General features: G+C 41.6%; 1 protein-coding gene across 4 annotated transcripts in view; it reads left to right on the forward strand.

Moving 5' to 3' along the window:
• The window catches only part of ELMOD1 (ELMO domain containing 1), a 44,420-nt gene extending 38,890 nt beyond the window's left edge, over positions 1-5,530 (forward strand). For all 4 annotated transcript variants that reach the window (XM_050333627.1, XM_050333625.1, XM_050333628.1 and 1 more), the window contains 3 exons: positions 223-273; positions 1,761-1,894; positions 4,144-5,530. In XM_050333627.1, coding sequence (XP_050189584.1) covers positions 223-273; positions 1,761-1,894; positions 4,144-4,316 — 358 coding nt within the window. In that variant the 3' untranslated portion in view covers positions 4,317-5,530. The remainder of the gene's footprint in view (positions 1-222; positions 274-1,760; positions 1,895-4,143) is intronic.
• Positions 5,531-14,162: the final 8,632 nt, after the last annotated feature.

Below are 14,162 nucleotides of genomic sequence, written 5' to 3' on the forward strand. Positions count from 1 at the left end.
TTTGTAATGGTGAGACAAGTTCATGGGCAATGCTACAAAGCCCATTACTAGTCTGTTTATGTCAATCCGTGTGGTCAGAAGCAGAGTTAAACATACTTAGCCCTGTCAATGGAAATGAAAGACCATGTTCAAATGTTATAATATCAAAGAAACTGAAAGAAAATATTTGTCAATTTGTAATGTATGGCAATATCTTAATTTTAATTACTTTTTTTTCCTCAGCCAACTAAGCAAAGCTGAATGGGAGAAGAAAAAGTTTGATAAGGCAATTGGGTAAGTTTAAAGATCTTAATTTTAAATTGCTACCAACACAGCCGGTAACAATGATGCTGCGTATTTAAACAGAAAAAGGTGTTTCCTAATTACATTTTAAAGGAAATTTCTGGGAGCATACTAACATCTGTTGTCTTAAACACACCTTGGTTTTGATGAAAGATTGCCTAAGAAACAGTTTGTTACATTTAGAACAAAATAATCCAAAAATTCTGTAGCAAGGAGAACCTTTCTCTATATGCTATATATGTAGTGCAGTGATGAACATCTGTTTAATTCTTCTTAAAGCATAATGTCGTCAAATGTCAATTCTTGCTGTCAAAGCCAGGTTCTGAAGTGCTTTTAGGAAAATACAATAGGGAAAAAATAGTAATGAAATTTTTTTTTCCCTTAAGAGTGGGTTTGGTGCAGCTGCATTATTCATGAGTATGGATGTTCCTCCTGTGTGTGTCTGAAGATCTGTAATACATCTTACTGTCCATATTTCACTTTTCTGTGAAACATGCCTCTAAGTCTCATGCTGCAGTTGACTTCTAGACTAGTGTTTATTATTTTTTCCTCTTGAAATGCAACCAAGGTTAAAGAAAAGGAAAGTATTTTAGTTTACTTGATAGAGATAGTTGAAAAAATACTCAGAGCAGTCTACAGAAGACAACTGTGTTTAGATGAGAAAAAAAAAACACTGAATATCCAAATATGTTTGCTTTTATCACTAAATGTCAGTGTGAGGCTTTATGTGTTTTCTTGGGAAATAATCACTGCCAGAAATGTCAAGTTCTTTATGTACCAGTCTCACAAATTAACTTGCAGATTCTGAGTTCTGTTGTGCCTAAATATACTTCACTTGATATCTCTTAGCAGGACAGGAGTTTGCTTCATGAGTCTGATTTTTCTTGGGTTTGCATACAGTATGCTTTGACTTAGGTTTTTGCCTGTTTTCTGGCCTGTGTATCTAGTTCACTTCTAAGAAGAAGTTGGAGGTGACTCAGCTGGATTTTTTTCACAGACTTTTTAGCCATATGAATGTCTTTATAGGATGGATTGTTAAAACCTGATGTTCCTAACTGGGTAATGAATTCCAGTGGGGCAGATAGCAAATGGTGGGTCACCCTGCAGCCACAGCCACCACGTGGAATCCTTGCCCTGTTGCAGAGGCGAGCGCAGGAGCACAGGGGCATCTGTGCTTGTTTTTATTTCATGGGAACTAATCAGTGCTCTTCCACTGAAAAGGCTGGCACAGTGATGAATCTCCTGTTTTCACTGTGTTCATGTATTTCCCGAGGGAAACCTGCTGGTAGAATGTACAAGGCAGCCAGGATAAATGTTTTTCTTGCTTTCCACCCCACACGCACCTTGGAAACTCACAAAGGAAAGAATTAATATATCTCGGTAACATACAAAATCTGCAATGTCAGGGTCATCAGTGTTTCTTACAGAGTGCTGAAAGAAGGTGAAGTCTCTACAAATGTTGCTGCTTTTTCTTACAGCTACTCTTTTGCTATTGTGGGCATTAACATAACAGACCTCGCATACAACCTGCTTGTGAGTGGAGCTCTGAAGACCCATTTCTACAACGTTGCTCCAGAAGCACCAACACTCACTCACTTTCAGCAGACATTCTGTAAGTGGGGGGGGAGAGGGTGAAAGGCTGGGGGGTTGGGAAATACATAATTTGTACTCTGCTAACCCATTTTGTACTAACCATGGTTTAAAAAAAAATATAAATAATCTGCTGACACAACACAGAGACTGTAGTGCTAGTCTTGCTCTCCTGTCTTTAGGAGACTTGGATTCAGCTCTTAGTTGTGATTGATTCCACTACCAAACCAAGGGGTAAAATAAAACCAAAAGAAAACCAGAATCCCAGACAAAACAAAAAATGCCTGAACATGTGACCTTTCTGATTTTTTAAATAATAATAAGAAAGTAAAGGGACTTTAAGCACTTTCTGGAACTTGCTTCCCCATAAATCCAACAGTCTTATGATACTTGCATCTACATTCAAGTGTTACTCTCCATACTTCAGCAGAGTTGCTCCCCTGCCAAAATAATGCTTTCACAGCTCTTTCCCCTGTATTTGATCATCCCTTCTACAGCAGAGGCCTGCTGTGCACCTTGCACAGTGGGAGTAACACTACCTAAACTTCAGTAAAGCGTTTGGCACTGTTTCCCACAGCATTTTCTTGGAGAAACTGTTCATGGCTTGGACAGAAAAACTTGAGGTTATCAAATGGATCTTATTGTAGAGAAACATCAACATGCAAACTTTCCTGGAGCAAGGACAATTTGTCCAGAGGTTATCTGTTTGTGTCTGATAAATTTCTGTTCTTATGCTCTTAAAGTTTCTCTCCTCTCCCTATGACAGTCATCCTATGTTTCCTTCAAGTTTCCTTCAATCCCAGATAACATTAGGCTTCATTAAATGTCTACCGGCTGCCTGACTGAGCTGGAAAGTCAAAATTACATTGACCAGCCAGTAACCTAGGAGGACACAGTGGTTGTACTGCATGGACCTCCTAAATGCTGAATCCATGTCCCCTCATCTGCACCCTTTTGCTCCCTCAGGCTGTGGGAAGCTGAGAATTCTGCTTAGTGTGCTGGTCTTGGCCTCTGTTACCTTCTCCAACTGTACAAGAAGTGCATGAAACTGCATTGCTCCATGGCATGCTCAGCATGGTCACTGCTGAAATACAGGAGGTGCCTCTTGGAAATCTCCTAGATTTTGGAGGGCGAAGATCTAACAACATTCTTCATTTTATATAGTGGGGTTTTTTAAAAGGGGTTTTACTGGGCTTTTCTTTGAAAGTAACATCTCTGAGGATCAAACTGCCTGTGGCTGCTGGAATAAATGGAAGAGATTTGAAGATGTACCTGAAGTACATTTTGAATGAAGTTTCTCAAATTGGTGATGGAGTAAAAAACCTGTCTATGGAAATACATATTGAAATTAAAGTTAGAAGCATGTGTGTTCTAATTGTCATACAACAGAAAAAAATGGATAAAAGCAATTAAGATTTTTTTTTTACAGCACATGTTCTCATTTTCTGCAGTACAGAAAACTGACTTGCATATTTTGCTGTGTTGTGGTGAACATTTGCACTCCTTCAGTGGTACTTTTGCTGTAGAAGTTGGGCTCAAGAGACTTGGCCCGGTTCATTGACGTTCTAATGCTAGATGTAAAGCTTTTCCTGTCAGTGAAACTCTTTGAGGATAAGGACAGTACAGAACTGAGAGGATAAAGGCCTTAATCAAAGTCCATATACTAAACCTACTTTGGAATCATGTTTCTTCCTGTAACAGGGATGTCTTGTCAAAGCTAGTGGTTCTGTTTATCCATCCATCCTTTCAGGATCATAGGCATAAGCGTCAAACAACATTTTCAGCAAGGTCATGCAGACACAGGGTACAAACGAGCACAAGAAGGAAGTGTTAACACAAAAAAATGTGATGGCAACTGTTACTTTACCTGAGAGTAGGCTCTTTCTTTAGTGGAGAGTAAGCAATATTCCTATGAGGTAATATCTGTGAGGCAGAACTTGAATATAAACAAAATGCTGGTGAGGCAGCATCAGCAGCATCTTTCTCTGCTTTTATACTCACTAGTTTAATGTTTTAATTAGTGAATCCATATGTCAAGACAACTAGTGACTTCTTGTATTTATGGTGAGAAGTTCTGCCAGTGTGTAGTATTAATCCAATTTTTTGCCCAAAATATGTTTAATCTTGTCTCTGCTCAGTGCCCTGAAGAGTCAGACCTCAGTGACCACGACTCTGTGCAGATCATAATTATTAATTGCAGACTTCTTTCTATTTTTTTATATCATCTTTACATACTGTATTCATCTCTTCTCCCTTTTTATTATTTTGTAGGCTACTTAATGCATGAATTCCACAAATTCTGGATTGATGAGGATCCACTGGACATAATGGAGTTCAATCGTGTCAGAGAGAAATTTTACAAGCGAATCTTGAAACAGCTCCAGAACCCAGAGATGGCTCTGTGCCCTCACTTTGCTGCATCAGAAAGTTTAATCAATATGTAGTTACTCACTTAATTTTCTTTGGAAACACTGTCTCACTCTTGTGTTAGACCACTGTTAGACCATCGCTAGCATACTGAATGACCATGGCAATCGTGTGCATGTTTTTGGTGCAGTATTCATCTATTTTTGTAACATGATCCCCTTATGCTTCTCTGGTTGGGGATTTTTCATTTTAAATGGGTGCTCATATTGCCTCATTATGCAGTGTTACCTTCTGAATTGATGTCCAGATATCAGAGTTTTTCTATTTTTTTAGACTTTCCTCATAATTCAGCATTGACAATTGAATTGTATTTCTCTAGCTGTGTTTTTGTATATGTGGAATAAGTAGCTGGATCTCGTATTGTGAAAGCTTTCTAGCTTCTCGATATGTTTTAAGGCTGGTATAACTACTGGCATTTCAAGCAAAATATATGTTTGGACCTCATCTAGAAGATAATATGTGTAATTTAATCTGATGCAGGCAAACACATTAAAGTCCAGTTTTCTCCATGCAGCCACTATATGCTTAATGCAAAATTAATGAGGCTTATGAGACACAAGTTTCAGTGAGAAGAGTTTGTGCAGAATTACAATCAGCTACATGAATACCAAATGGTCTGGTGATGCTAATACATTCACAGTGAACTGCAAACACACTCACAACTACCAGATACTGGCAGGGGCCAAAAGTTACAACATCAGGTTGTTCTCACCAACACCACCATGGTGAAGCATGGTCTAAATTCCTGCACATTCCTTTGAATATACAGAAGTTTTTGTATCACATGTTGGAAGGCAACGTGATTTGTTCACGTGGTGCTTGGTGAATTCAAGGGGGCAAAAATCTGAATCTTCGGTTTGAACTACTGAAAATGTTGCTTTGGTTGTCAGTTCAGTTCCTAAGATCTGGGAGACATAACTGATTAGAAGGTTTAGAGCAAAACCTCTCCTCTTGAGTTTCCCAGACTACTTATAAAAAAAAGAAAAATTTAAAATGGCAAACTGCCTTTTTTCTAAAACCATAAATGAGTAAAAGTGTTTGACACTAAGATTGTGTAGTATATTGAACAACATCTGCCATGGCATTTCATACCCATGGTATTTTTTACCTTCTAAGCAATCAATTTTAGTATTATATGTTTGTGTAAATCACTTGCATATGGAGATTAAATTGAGTAGTGTCCAACTACTTGTGAATTATATCAATAAATTATACATCATTCTAAAATGAAGCACTGTGGATTTTATTTTTGAGATATGCAGTAATACAGATGAAAGCTATTTTGCTTTAATGGGTCAGGTAAAATGGGATGTAGCAGCTCTGTGGTATTCCCAAGTCTGAAGTGTGATCTGAACTTCCTCAGATCAGGTGCTTTATATCATTTTAGTTCCTGCTAGGGCCATGGCTTTATAAGCAAAAAAAAGTAAAGCAATAGGAATACTTAAATTTCTTGGGAAACTCCTTATTGGATTTAAGCCCTCTAGTTTCTTAGCTGAAATGTAAGATGGGGTTCAGGGCTTCTCCACAGGGCTGGAAACTTGCACTCATTGTGGAGTTAATCAGCAAAATTCTATGTTTCTATATTTATATTTACTTAATTATAATTCTATAATTAGTCTTATACAGTGAATTTGGAAATATGGAGCATTTGCATATTTTGCATGAAAATATAAGGAATAAAACTCTGCGTGTTTAACTTAACTACCAGTGATTTTGGGAAGTTGTTATTTATAGTCATTAGGCCTTAAGGACATTTTTATGTCTCTCCTGAAGCCTCTAAAATAAGTTTCTAGTAACAATTTTCATAGTTTCAAATCTTAGACTCTCACTTTCGTTCCTTGTCCCACTCTGACTGAAATATCTTCTGCAATTTGTTGGGTTACACTGGTTGATTTTTAATACTCTGCACTGGAGTTCATGGAGTTGGGCGGAGGGGAGGGAGGCACGAAGGTTCCTCCTCCCTTCTTACTGCTGTCATCCTCTCAGTTATGCCTTGTCTCAAGGTGTCAGCTTCAAATAAAATCAGAAAATGTCATCTGGCTCCATGTCAGATTATATCATTACAATCTAACTGGTTTGAGTGATAATTTTTTTCAGTCTTTCAGGGCAATGGATTTAACGAAGCTAAGTGTGAAATTCCTTCTCCTGTGGAGCCCTTGCACGAGGGTGCCTTCAGAGATCTTATCATCCTGCCCACTTGTGCTTCAGCTTTGTCCTGTAACATTCCTGTTCTCAAAATCCTTGCCAGACCTGGGGCAGAGATGTCCCTGGTGAGTGCCTAACTGGCTGTGTGGTGTTGAGGGAGGATGTTTGTCTGGCACTGCCTTCCCTCCTCCCCAGGAATGCCCCCCACGATGAAAACTTAAGCTTTTCTTTAAGAAATCAGAATTTACACTGTCATGGATACAAATCCAAACTGACCTGTCAGCAACTGGGTGCTGCTGTCCACAGGGAGGAGAAAATGAAAGAACAGGGGGAAAAAAGGTATAAAAGTTGTTTCAAGAAAGTAGAATCAGTACTTATAGACACTGCAGGGTGCAGAATTTGGTTTAATCAAGAACAAAGAAGATTTGTGCTGGATCTTTTGGAAAGCTCTGCACAGTCTCATGGTTACTGCACTTCACCAGACATCTCTCCCACAGGTTCGTGACTGGCCATGTGCATCTTGGGAAGCAAATGCTGCCTGCCCAGACTGTAAAGCAATTTTATACCTTTCTTTTTTAAGAGGTAATTTTTGTCAAGCAAATAATTTTTGCAGTACATGGCAGTGCCATGCAGCCCAGTGTAGTTTTAAAAAGTCAAAGCTGCTAATTTACTTTATAAAATACAAGACAGCACACTGCACCTATGCAGAATGTCTTGCCTTGGGTGGGCAGATGAAAATATAATTGATGAAAACGTGATATGGGGAAGTTGTATGTGATCTAAAATGCAGAAATGATTACCTTGGATCTGTTTAAACCCAGAAAAAAGGTCCATGTAGTGTTGGAGTTCTTTAATTCTGTGTGCAGAATTATATAAGGCTGGCCTGTATTTCTCTGTCACAGATTCAGCCACTTCTCGTAGCACAGCACTTCCTTATCCCAGTTAATGAGTATTTAAATTGTTACCAGGGCTCCTTTAACAATGTAGGTGGATACCGACTTGTCTTCAGTAACCTTGGTTCTCCACCAGCATCTGTGAGAACGAACAGGATCTATGCCTGGGGGTTTGACTACAGCCAGGAGAAGAGCAAATGCTACTCCAGCTTCTGAAACTTTTTGACTTGTAGCTTTTTTTTTTTCCTTTGGGGGAGGGGAGAAATATTTTAGCTGTGATTCTAACTGTCTCTTATTGAAGGTACTTCTGGTGCTGGTGATATTTCTATGTACTATTTTTAGAAGCAAACAAGGTCCATCTTAGCTATGTGATTTGTCTTGGAGAATTGTATCTCCAGGCTGTTTCCTGGAGCAGCCACAAAGCTGGGTTGAAAAATTTATTGTCATGTACAGGGTAAAGAGGATTAATTGGTCCTTTTTAATGGAAAAGCAATCTTTAAAAGCACTTGTACCCACTGTGAGCCCTGTGGGGCACAGCCAAGTGGTGATGACTTAGCAGGCTGAAACACTTTGCTGCAAGCAGGGTATTTTTAGCATGCCCCCGGTTGAAATAAGTGCTGTTAGGTGGAATAGGATGTATGTGAACAGAGTGCTGATGCTCAGGTTAATGAACTAAGATCTGCTGCTACTGACCCAAAGAATCACTGGTATCATCATTCACACGCTGGCTTCCGTTATGTGAGATCATCATTTCATCCTTAAATCCCTCCCTTCGTGGACTGTGGTTAGCTTTTTGTGTCATTTTTGTCAGAATGTGACCAGAAGTGTTTGACCCTCCCGCAAGGTTGACCAACACTGCAGCTTTGTGCACTAGTGGTGTATTGCAGGTTGTAATCTTTCCTGCCTGAGCTCCAGAGGAAACCTCAATCCACAGCTCTGCCACCTGGATGGATCTGACTGAGGTAGGAATCAGTTACAGCCTGAAATAGTAACTGGAGTGCAATTCTATAAATGTTAAGTCCATGTGTTTGACAAATACTGTTGGGGAAACAGGGGAAACTCTATATACAATGTAGGGAAATATGAGAATTCTGAATATATTTCCCTCTGTCCCCCAGTTGGCTCTTGACGAGCTTGACATCATCAACATATGAACATTTTGGCATCATAGGAAGACTCCTCTGGAATTATGATTTTCAGAGAATTGTTCTACTTTGAATCTTGTTAACCAGCCTGTTTTCCAACTAAGTCCAATGAGAGATCGAATTTTGCACTAATGAATCCTCCAGGCTACACTGAGGAAAAGAGTAGGGCTCCCCTCTGTACTCTTGCGTCTGCAGTACAGTGCAGCTAAAGATCACGTGAATTATTAAAATAGATGTTTTGCAGAAAACAATCCTGAAACAGATAAGAAAATGAATTATTCATTGTTTTCCTTAGTTTGCGGCAGTGCAGGTTTTCTGTAAGACTTGCCAAAGATCAGACAAGACTCTTCCTACAAGGTCCTATAGGAATACAGCAGGACTGGCTTTGTGCCTTCCCCTGTGAGCACTGCACATAGAAATCAGGTCATTACTTATTCTAGTAAAGAAAACTGTTCTTCTTTGTATAGAACTATAATTAGAAAAGAGATTTAGCTCTAAAACTTCCAAGCAAAAATTGGGTACAGCAGCTTAGCTCAAAATGAGCTGTGGGGAAGGGCAGAGGGCTGGTGACTTGTGTTGCTGCATTCTTAAGGCCTGGGCTCCGCTGTGCTGGAGGACTGTAAAAACATGTAACCATAGGTGGTGCATTCTCCAAAGAGCTTACAGCTTAACACAAGGGAGGTGAGCAGTACGGGGATTGGAACAAGATTATCTTTGAGGTCCCTTCCAATCCAGACCATTCTATGACTTTATGATCCCTGGTGGATACCACATGGCTGAAAAGAAAGTCTATGATTCTCAACAGAGGCTAGTTAGGAAGTATCAGTAAGATGTAGACATAACCTTGATGTAAAGCCTTGAATGGAGAGCAGGGGAAAAGTGGAACCCTTGCTCACTGTCCATAGACAAGATGAAAGCATTCTCCAGAGCTGGAAAGTGCTTATAGGCACATCAGGCTTAAGCTGGGGAGAATTGTTATGAAATGATGAGCAACCTGAGACTGTAACATGGATCAGGATAGATCCACCCAAAAGGGGGCATGATGCAGAAGACCCAAGGATGCAGTTTGCTGTCTCTCTTTGACAGGCGTATTTGTAATGCTGCTTTGACTCTGGCTGGTCTCACATGTTCCTTTAAGCTGTTATGACTAAGCCATCATCTGCCTCCTCCCATTCTCCCAGTTTACATCCCTAGTGACTGGTTGGTTTGAATGTAAGTCAGCTGACACACAGTTTGCCTCCAGTTTCCATGCCTCTGTCGCCACTGACCCATCACACACATTTGTCAGCAAGCCATTTTGCAGGAGATGCGAGTGTCACCTCTCCATAGCCCTATGGCCAAAAAAGAGCACAAAAAGAATGATGGGATCAGAGGCCTGAGCAGACACCAGCTGACCTGGTGAGCCCCCTCCCCCGGCTCTGCCCTGGCCCAGCTTGCAGGGGACCACTGTGACACCAAGGGCAGGACGGTTGCTCTAAGCTTGGCCATCTCAAGGCTGCTGTCTGCAACTGCTTCAACTGCTTTGTGCCTTTCATGAGGGCTGTGGGAAAAGAACATGAGCATGTGTCTGCATGGACAACACAGGGCTTTTCTAGCTCAGCTACTAACTTAGAGCATGCCATTGTTCTACTCCTAAAGCACCCTCAACCTCCCACTGGGGAGAATCATTTTCTTCTGTCCTGCAGAATGAGGATTTTTGTTTGTTTGTTTGTTTGGGGTTTTTTTGTTTGGTTTGGTTTTTTTGTCCATGCTTGAGACAGGCCTCAGTGTAAGTCATGCCTCTCTGCTGTGAACCTGAGCAAATTTTTACTGGTTCCAAGTCTGCCCAGAAGAAATCAATCCAGCAACAGCAAAGAAAAGGGTATCCTGAGCCCAGGCGTGAAGTTATAATCCCAGCACAGTTCTCTTCTCCATTTGCTGGATAAAAAGGCAGATCTGAGAGAGATGTGAACATCAACTATCTACTGAGTGGTTTTCTACTGAAAATCTTCTTTGATCGTTGGTATGAGTGCCCTTGTATTAAAAGGTAGACTAAACATTCACATCCTCAGAGAGTATTTAAAAAGACAGTCAGTGATTTTTTTTTCATTATGTGAAATATCAGTACTTTTGGAGCACTAAACTAGTTTCTAATTCCAATAGTGATAAGAAAGCTACAGAGAGATGGTGCAGTGCATTTGGGACCCTGCATTTTGGAGCTGTCTGAACTACAAGTCAGAGAAAGATGCTGGAACTTGCATGTTTTATTCTATATTCTCAATTTGCACCTATAAATGCAATTTAAACATCGTTGTCTAGCAAAAGTATCTTTTGTGATCCTCTTAAGTTTATGGATGTCTACAATCACTGCCTATGAGTCTCATACATAACAGTAATTAACTTCTATGCCACAGTTCTATCCCATTATTTTTCAGGCACAGCAATGACAGCTCCTAGACATTTGAGTGATGGGGATTAGACACTTTCCACATCCTAAAGACACAATTTTCTTTGGGGATAGAGCATGTGGGAGGCAATGCAGCCTGTGCCATTTTGGAGAGGTCACTCTGATGCTACTGAAAATTTAATCAGTAATAAGACCCTTTAATCAAGTGCCTAAATTTCAGAGAGCGAGATAAGCACAAGCAAAAATGTTCAGGATGGTGAAGAGCCTTGAGGGGAAGTTTTATGAGGAGTGGCTGAGGTCACTTGGTCTGTTCAGCCTGGAGAAGAGGAGTCTGAGGGGAGACCTTATTGCAATTACAACCTTCTCATGAGGGAAAGAAGAGAGGTAGGCACTGATCTCTTCTCTGTGGTGACCAGAGACAGGACCCGAGGGAATGGCCTGAAGTTGTCTCAGGGGAGGTTTAGGTTGTATAATGGGAAAAGGTTCTTCATCCAGAGGGTGGTTGGGCCCTGGAAGAGGTTCCCCAGGGAAGCAGTCACAGCACCAAGCCTGACAGAGTCCAAGAAGTGTTTGTACAATACTCCTCATCACATGGTGTGACTCTTGGGGCTGTTCAGTGCAGAGACAGAAGTTGGGTTGTGGATCTCTTCCAACTTGGCATATTCTGTCATTCTTTGTACTTACCTAGAAAGAAAATAACTCCGAAATACCCATGGCGGCTGGACTATGGAGTGATGCATCACCTGAATAAGCAATGGGACTTCTACATCAGTCTTGTACTGTGCCAGAAGTTAATTCCTCAGCTCACTGCCGCTTTTAGTATCAAAGCAGCTGAAATAACTTAATTTTCTTCATATTAAATTACCAGTAACAAACACTGCAATGGGAAAAATACTCTGCTTTAGAGAGAGCAATATTTTTTTGTTAACAATCCCACCTAATATCAATGTATCTCAGAAAACTGCTGTAATATAACTGAGTCCCAACAGCTGTGTTCCAGCCAGGACAATCATAGAATCATAGAATCATAGAATCATAGAATAGATTGGGTTGGAAAAGACCTCCAAGATCATCAAGTCCAACCCCTGATCCAACTCTAATTACTATATCATGGCACTAAGGGCCATGTCCAATCTCTTTTTAAAAACTTCCAGGGATGGTGAATCCACCACCTCTCTGGGCAGGCCGTTCCAATGCCTGATCACCCTCTCTGTAAAGAATTTCTTCCTAACATCTAACCTAAACTTCCCCTGGCAGAGCTTGAGCCCATGTCCCCTTGTCCTGTTGTTGGTTGCCTGGGAGAAGAGACCAACCCCCACCTGGCTATAACTTCCCTTCAGGTAGTTGAAGAGAGTGATGAGGTCACCTCTAAGCCTTCTCTTCTCTAGACTAAACAATCCCAGCTCCCTCAGCCTCTCCTCATAGGACTTGTGCTCAAGTCCCTTCACCAGCCTGGTTGCTCTTCTCTGGACCCGCTCCAGCACCTCAATATCCTTCCTGAACTGAGGGGCCCAGAGCTGAACACAATACTCAAGGTGTGGCCTCACCAACGCAGAGTACAGGGGAAGGATCACTTCCCTGCTCCTGCTGGCCACACTGTTCTTGATGCAGGCCAGGATGCCATTGGCCTTCTTGGCCACCTGGGCACACTGCTGGCTCATGTTCAGCTTCCTGTCAATCAGCACCCCCAGGTCCCTTTCCACCTGGCTGCTCTCCAACCACTCTGTCCCCAGCCTGTAGCGCTGCAGGGGGTTGTTGTGGCCAAAGTGCATGACCCGGCACTTGGCCTTGTTGAACTTCATCCCATTGGAGTCAGCCCATCTCTCCAGTCTATCCAGGTCCCTCTGCAGAGCCCTCCTGCCTTCTGGTAGGTTGACACTCCCTCCCAACTTGGTGTCATCAGCAAATTTGCTGATGATGGACTCAATCCCCTCATCTAGGTCATCGATAAAGATGTTAAACAGGAGTGGGCCCAGCACTGATCCCTGGGGGACACCACTGGTGACCGGCCACCAGCTGGATGCAGCCCCGTTCACCAGCAATCTCTGGGCCCGGCCCTCCAACCAGTTCCTAACCCAGCACAGAGTGCCCCTGTCCAAGCCATGGGCTGCCAGCTTTTCCAGGAGTATCTTATGGGAGACAGTGTCAAAGGCTTTGCTGAAGTCCAGATAGACCACATCCACAGCCTTCCCCTCGTCCACCAGGTGAGTCACCTGATCGTAAAAGGAGATCAGGTTGGTCAAGCAGGATCTGCCTCTCCTAAACCCGTGCTGGCTGGGTCTGATTCCTTGTCCAAGGAATGCTTTGCACATCATAAGGAATTTGGTCTCACAAAATCCCTGTACATGAACAAATAACACTTATCATATTTGGAAAAATGAGGTTTGATGCAAAATAATTTAGGTTTTAATTACGCTAATGCAAGAGAGAGGCCTGAATTCCCATGCTGTCCCTCCTTGCTTCAACCATGAGAAAGCTTTCTTCAAAAGAAAAGTAGGATACCCTTTGAGAATGAAATATCTTGGTTTATAGTCAGTCAATAAAAATTTTGGGTACAACCTCACTGTCTTGACTCAGCTGCTATAGCAGACGCTTCTCTGACATGGCTGAATTTTGTGTTATTCAATATACATGTATACACTGAGGATGGAAGACATTGTCTCATCTTGTTTAAAGCTGTCACATCATCATTCTGTAACACTTGAAATCTGACCCTTAAGTGACATCTGTGCTGGTTTTGACTGAGATTAGAGTCAGTTTTCTTCATAGTAGCTACTATGGGTTGGTGTTTTGGATCTGTGCTGGAAACAGTGGTGATAACATAGAGATATCTTTGTTACTGCTGAGCAGACCTCACACCAACCCACCAGTGAGTAGGCTGGGGGTGGATAGGAAGTTGGAAGGGGACAGAGCTGGGACAAAAGGGGTATTCCAAACTATAAGGCATCATGCTCAGCATATAAAGCTGGGGGAAGGAGGAGGAGGGGAGAATGCTTGGAATGATGGTGTTTGTCTTCCCAAGTAACCATTACATGTGACGGAACCCTGCTTTGCTGGAGGTGGCTGAACATCTGTTTGTCCATGGGAAGTGATGAATTAATTCCTTATTCTGTTTTGTTTGTATGTGAGGCTTTTGCTTTACCTATTAAACTGTTTTTATCTCAGCCCATGAGTTTTCTCACTTTTACCCTTCTGATTTCCTCCTCCATCCCACTGTTGGGGAGTGAGCGGCTGGCTGTTGCTGAGTTGCCATCTGGGACTAAACCACAACAACATCCAAATATAGAAAGTCAG

Source organism: Myiozetetes cayanensis, unplaced genomic scaffold (assembly GCF_022539395.1).
Source record: "Myiozetetes cayanensis isolate MyiCay16 unplaced genomic scaffold, myiCay2020 scf5-8, whole genome shotgun sequence".
Classification (NCBI taxonomy): domain Eukaryota; kingdom Metazoa; phylum Chordata; class Aves; order Passeriformes; family Tyrannidae; genus Myiozetetes; species Myiozetetes cayanensis.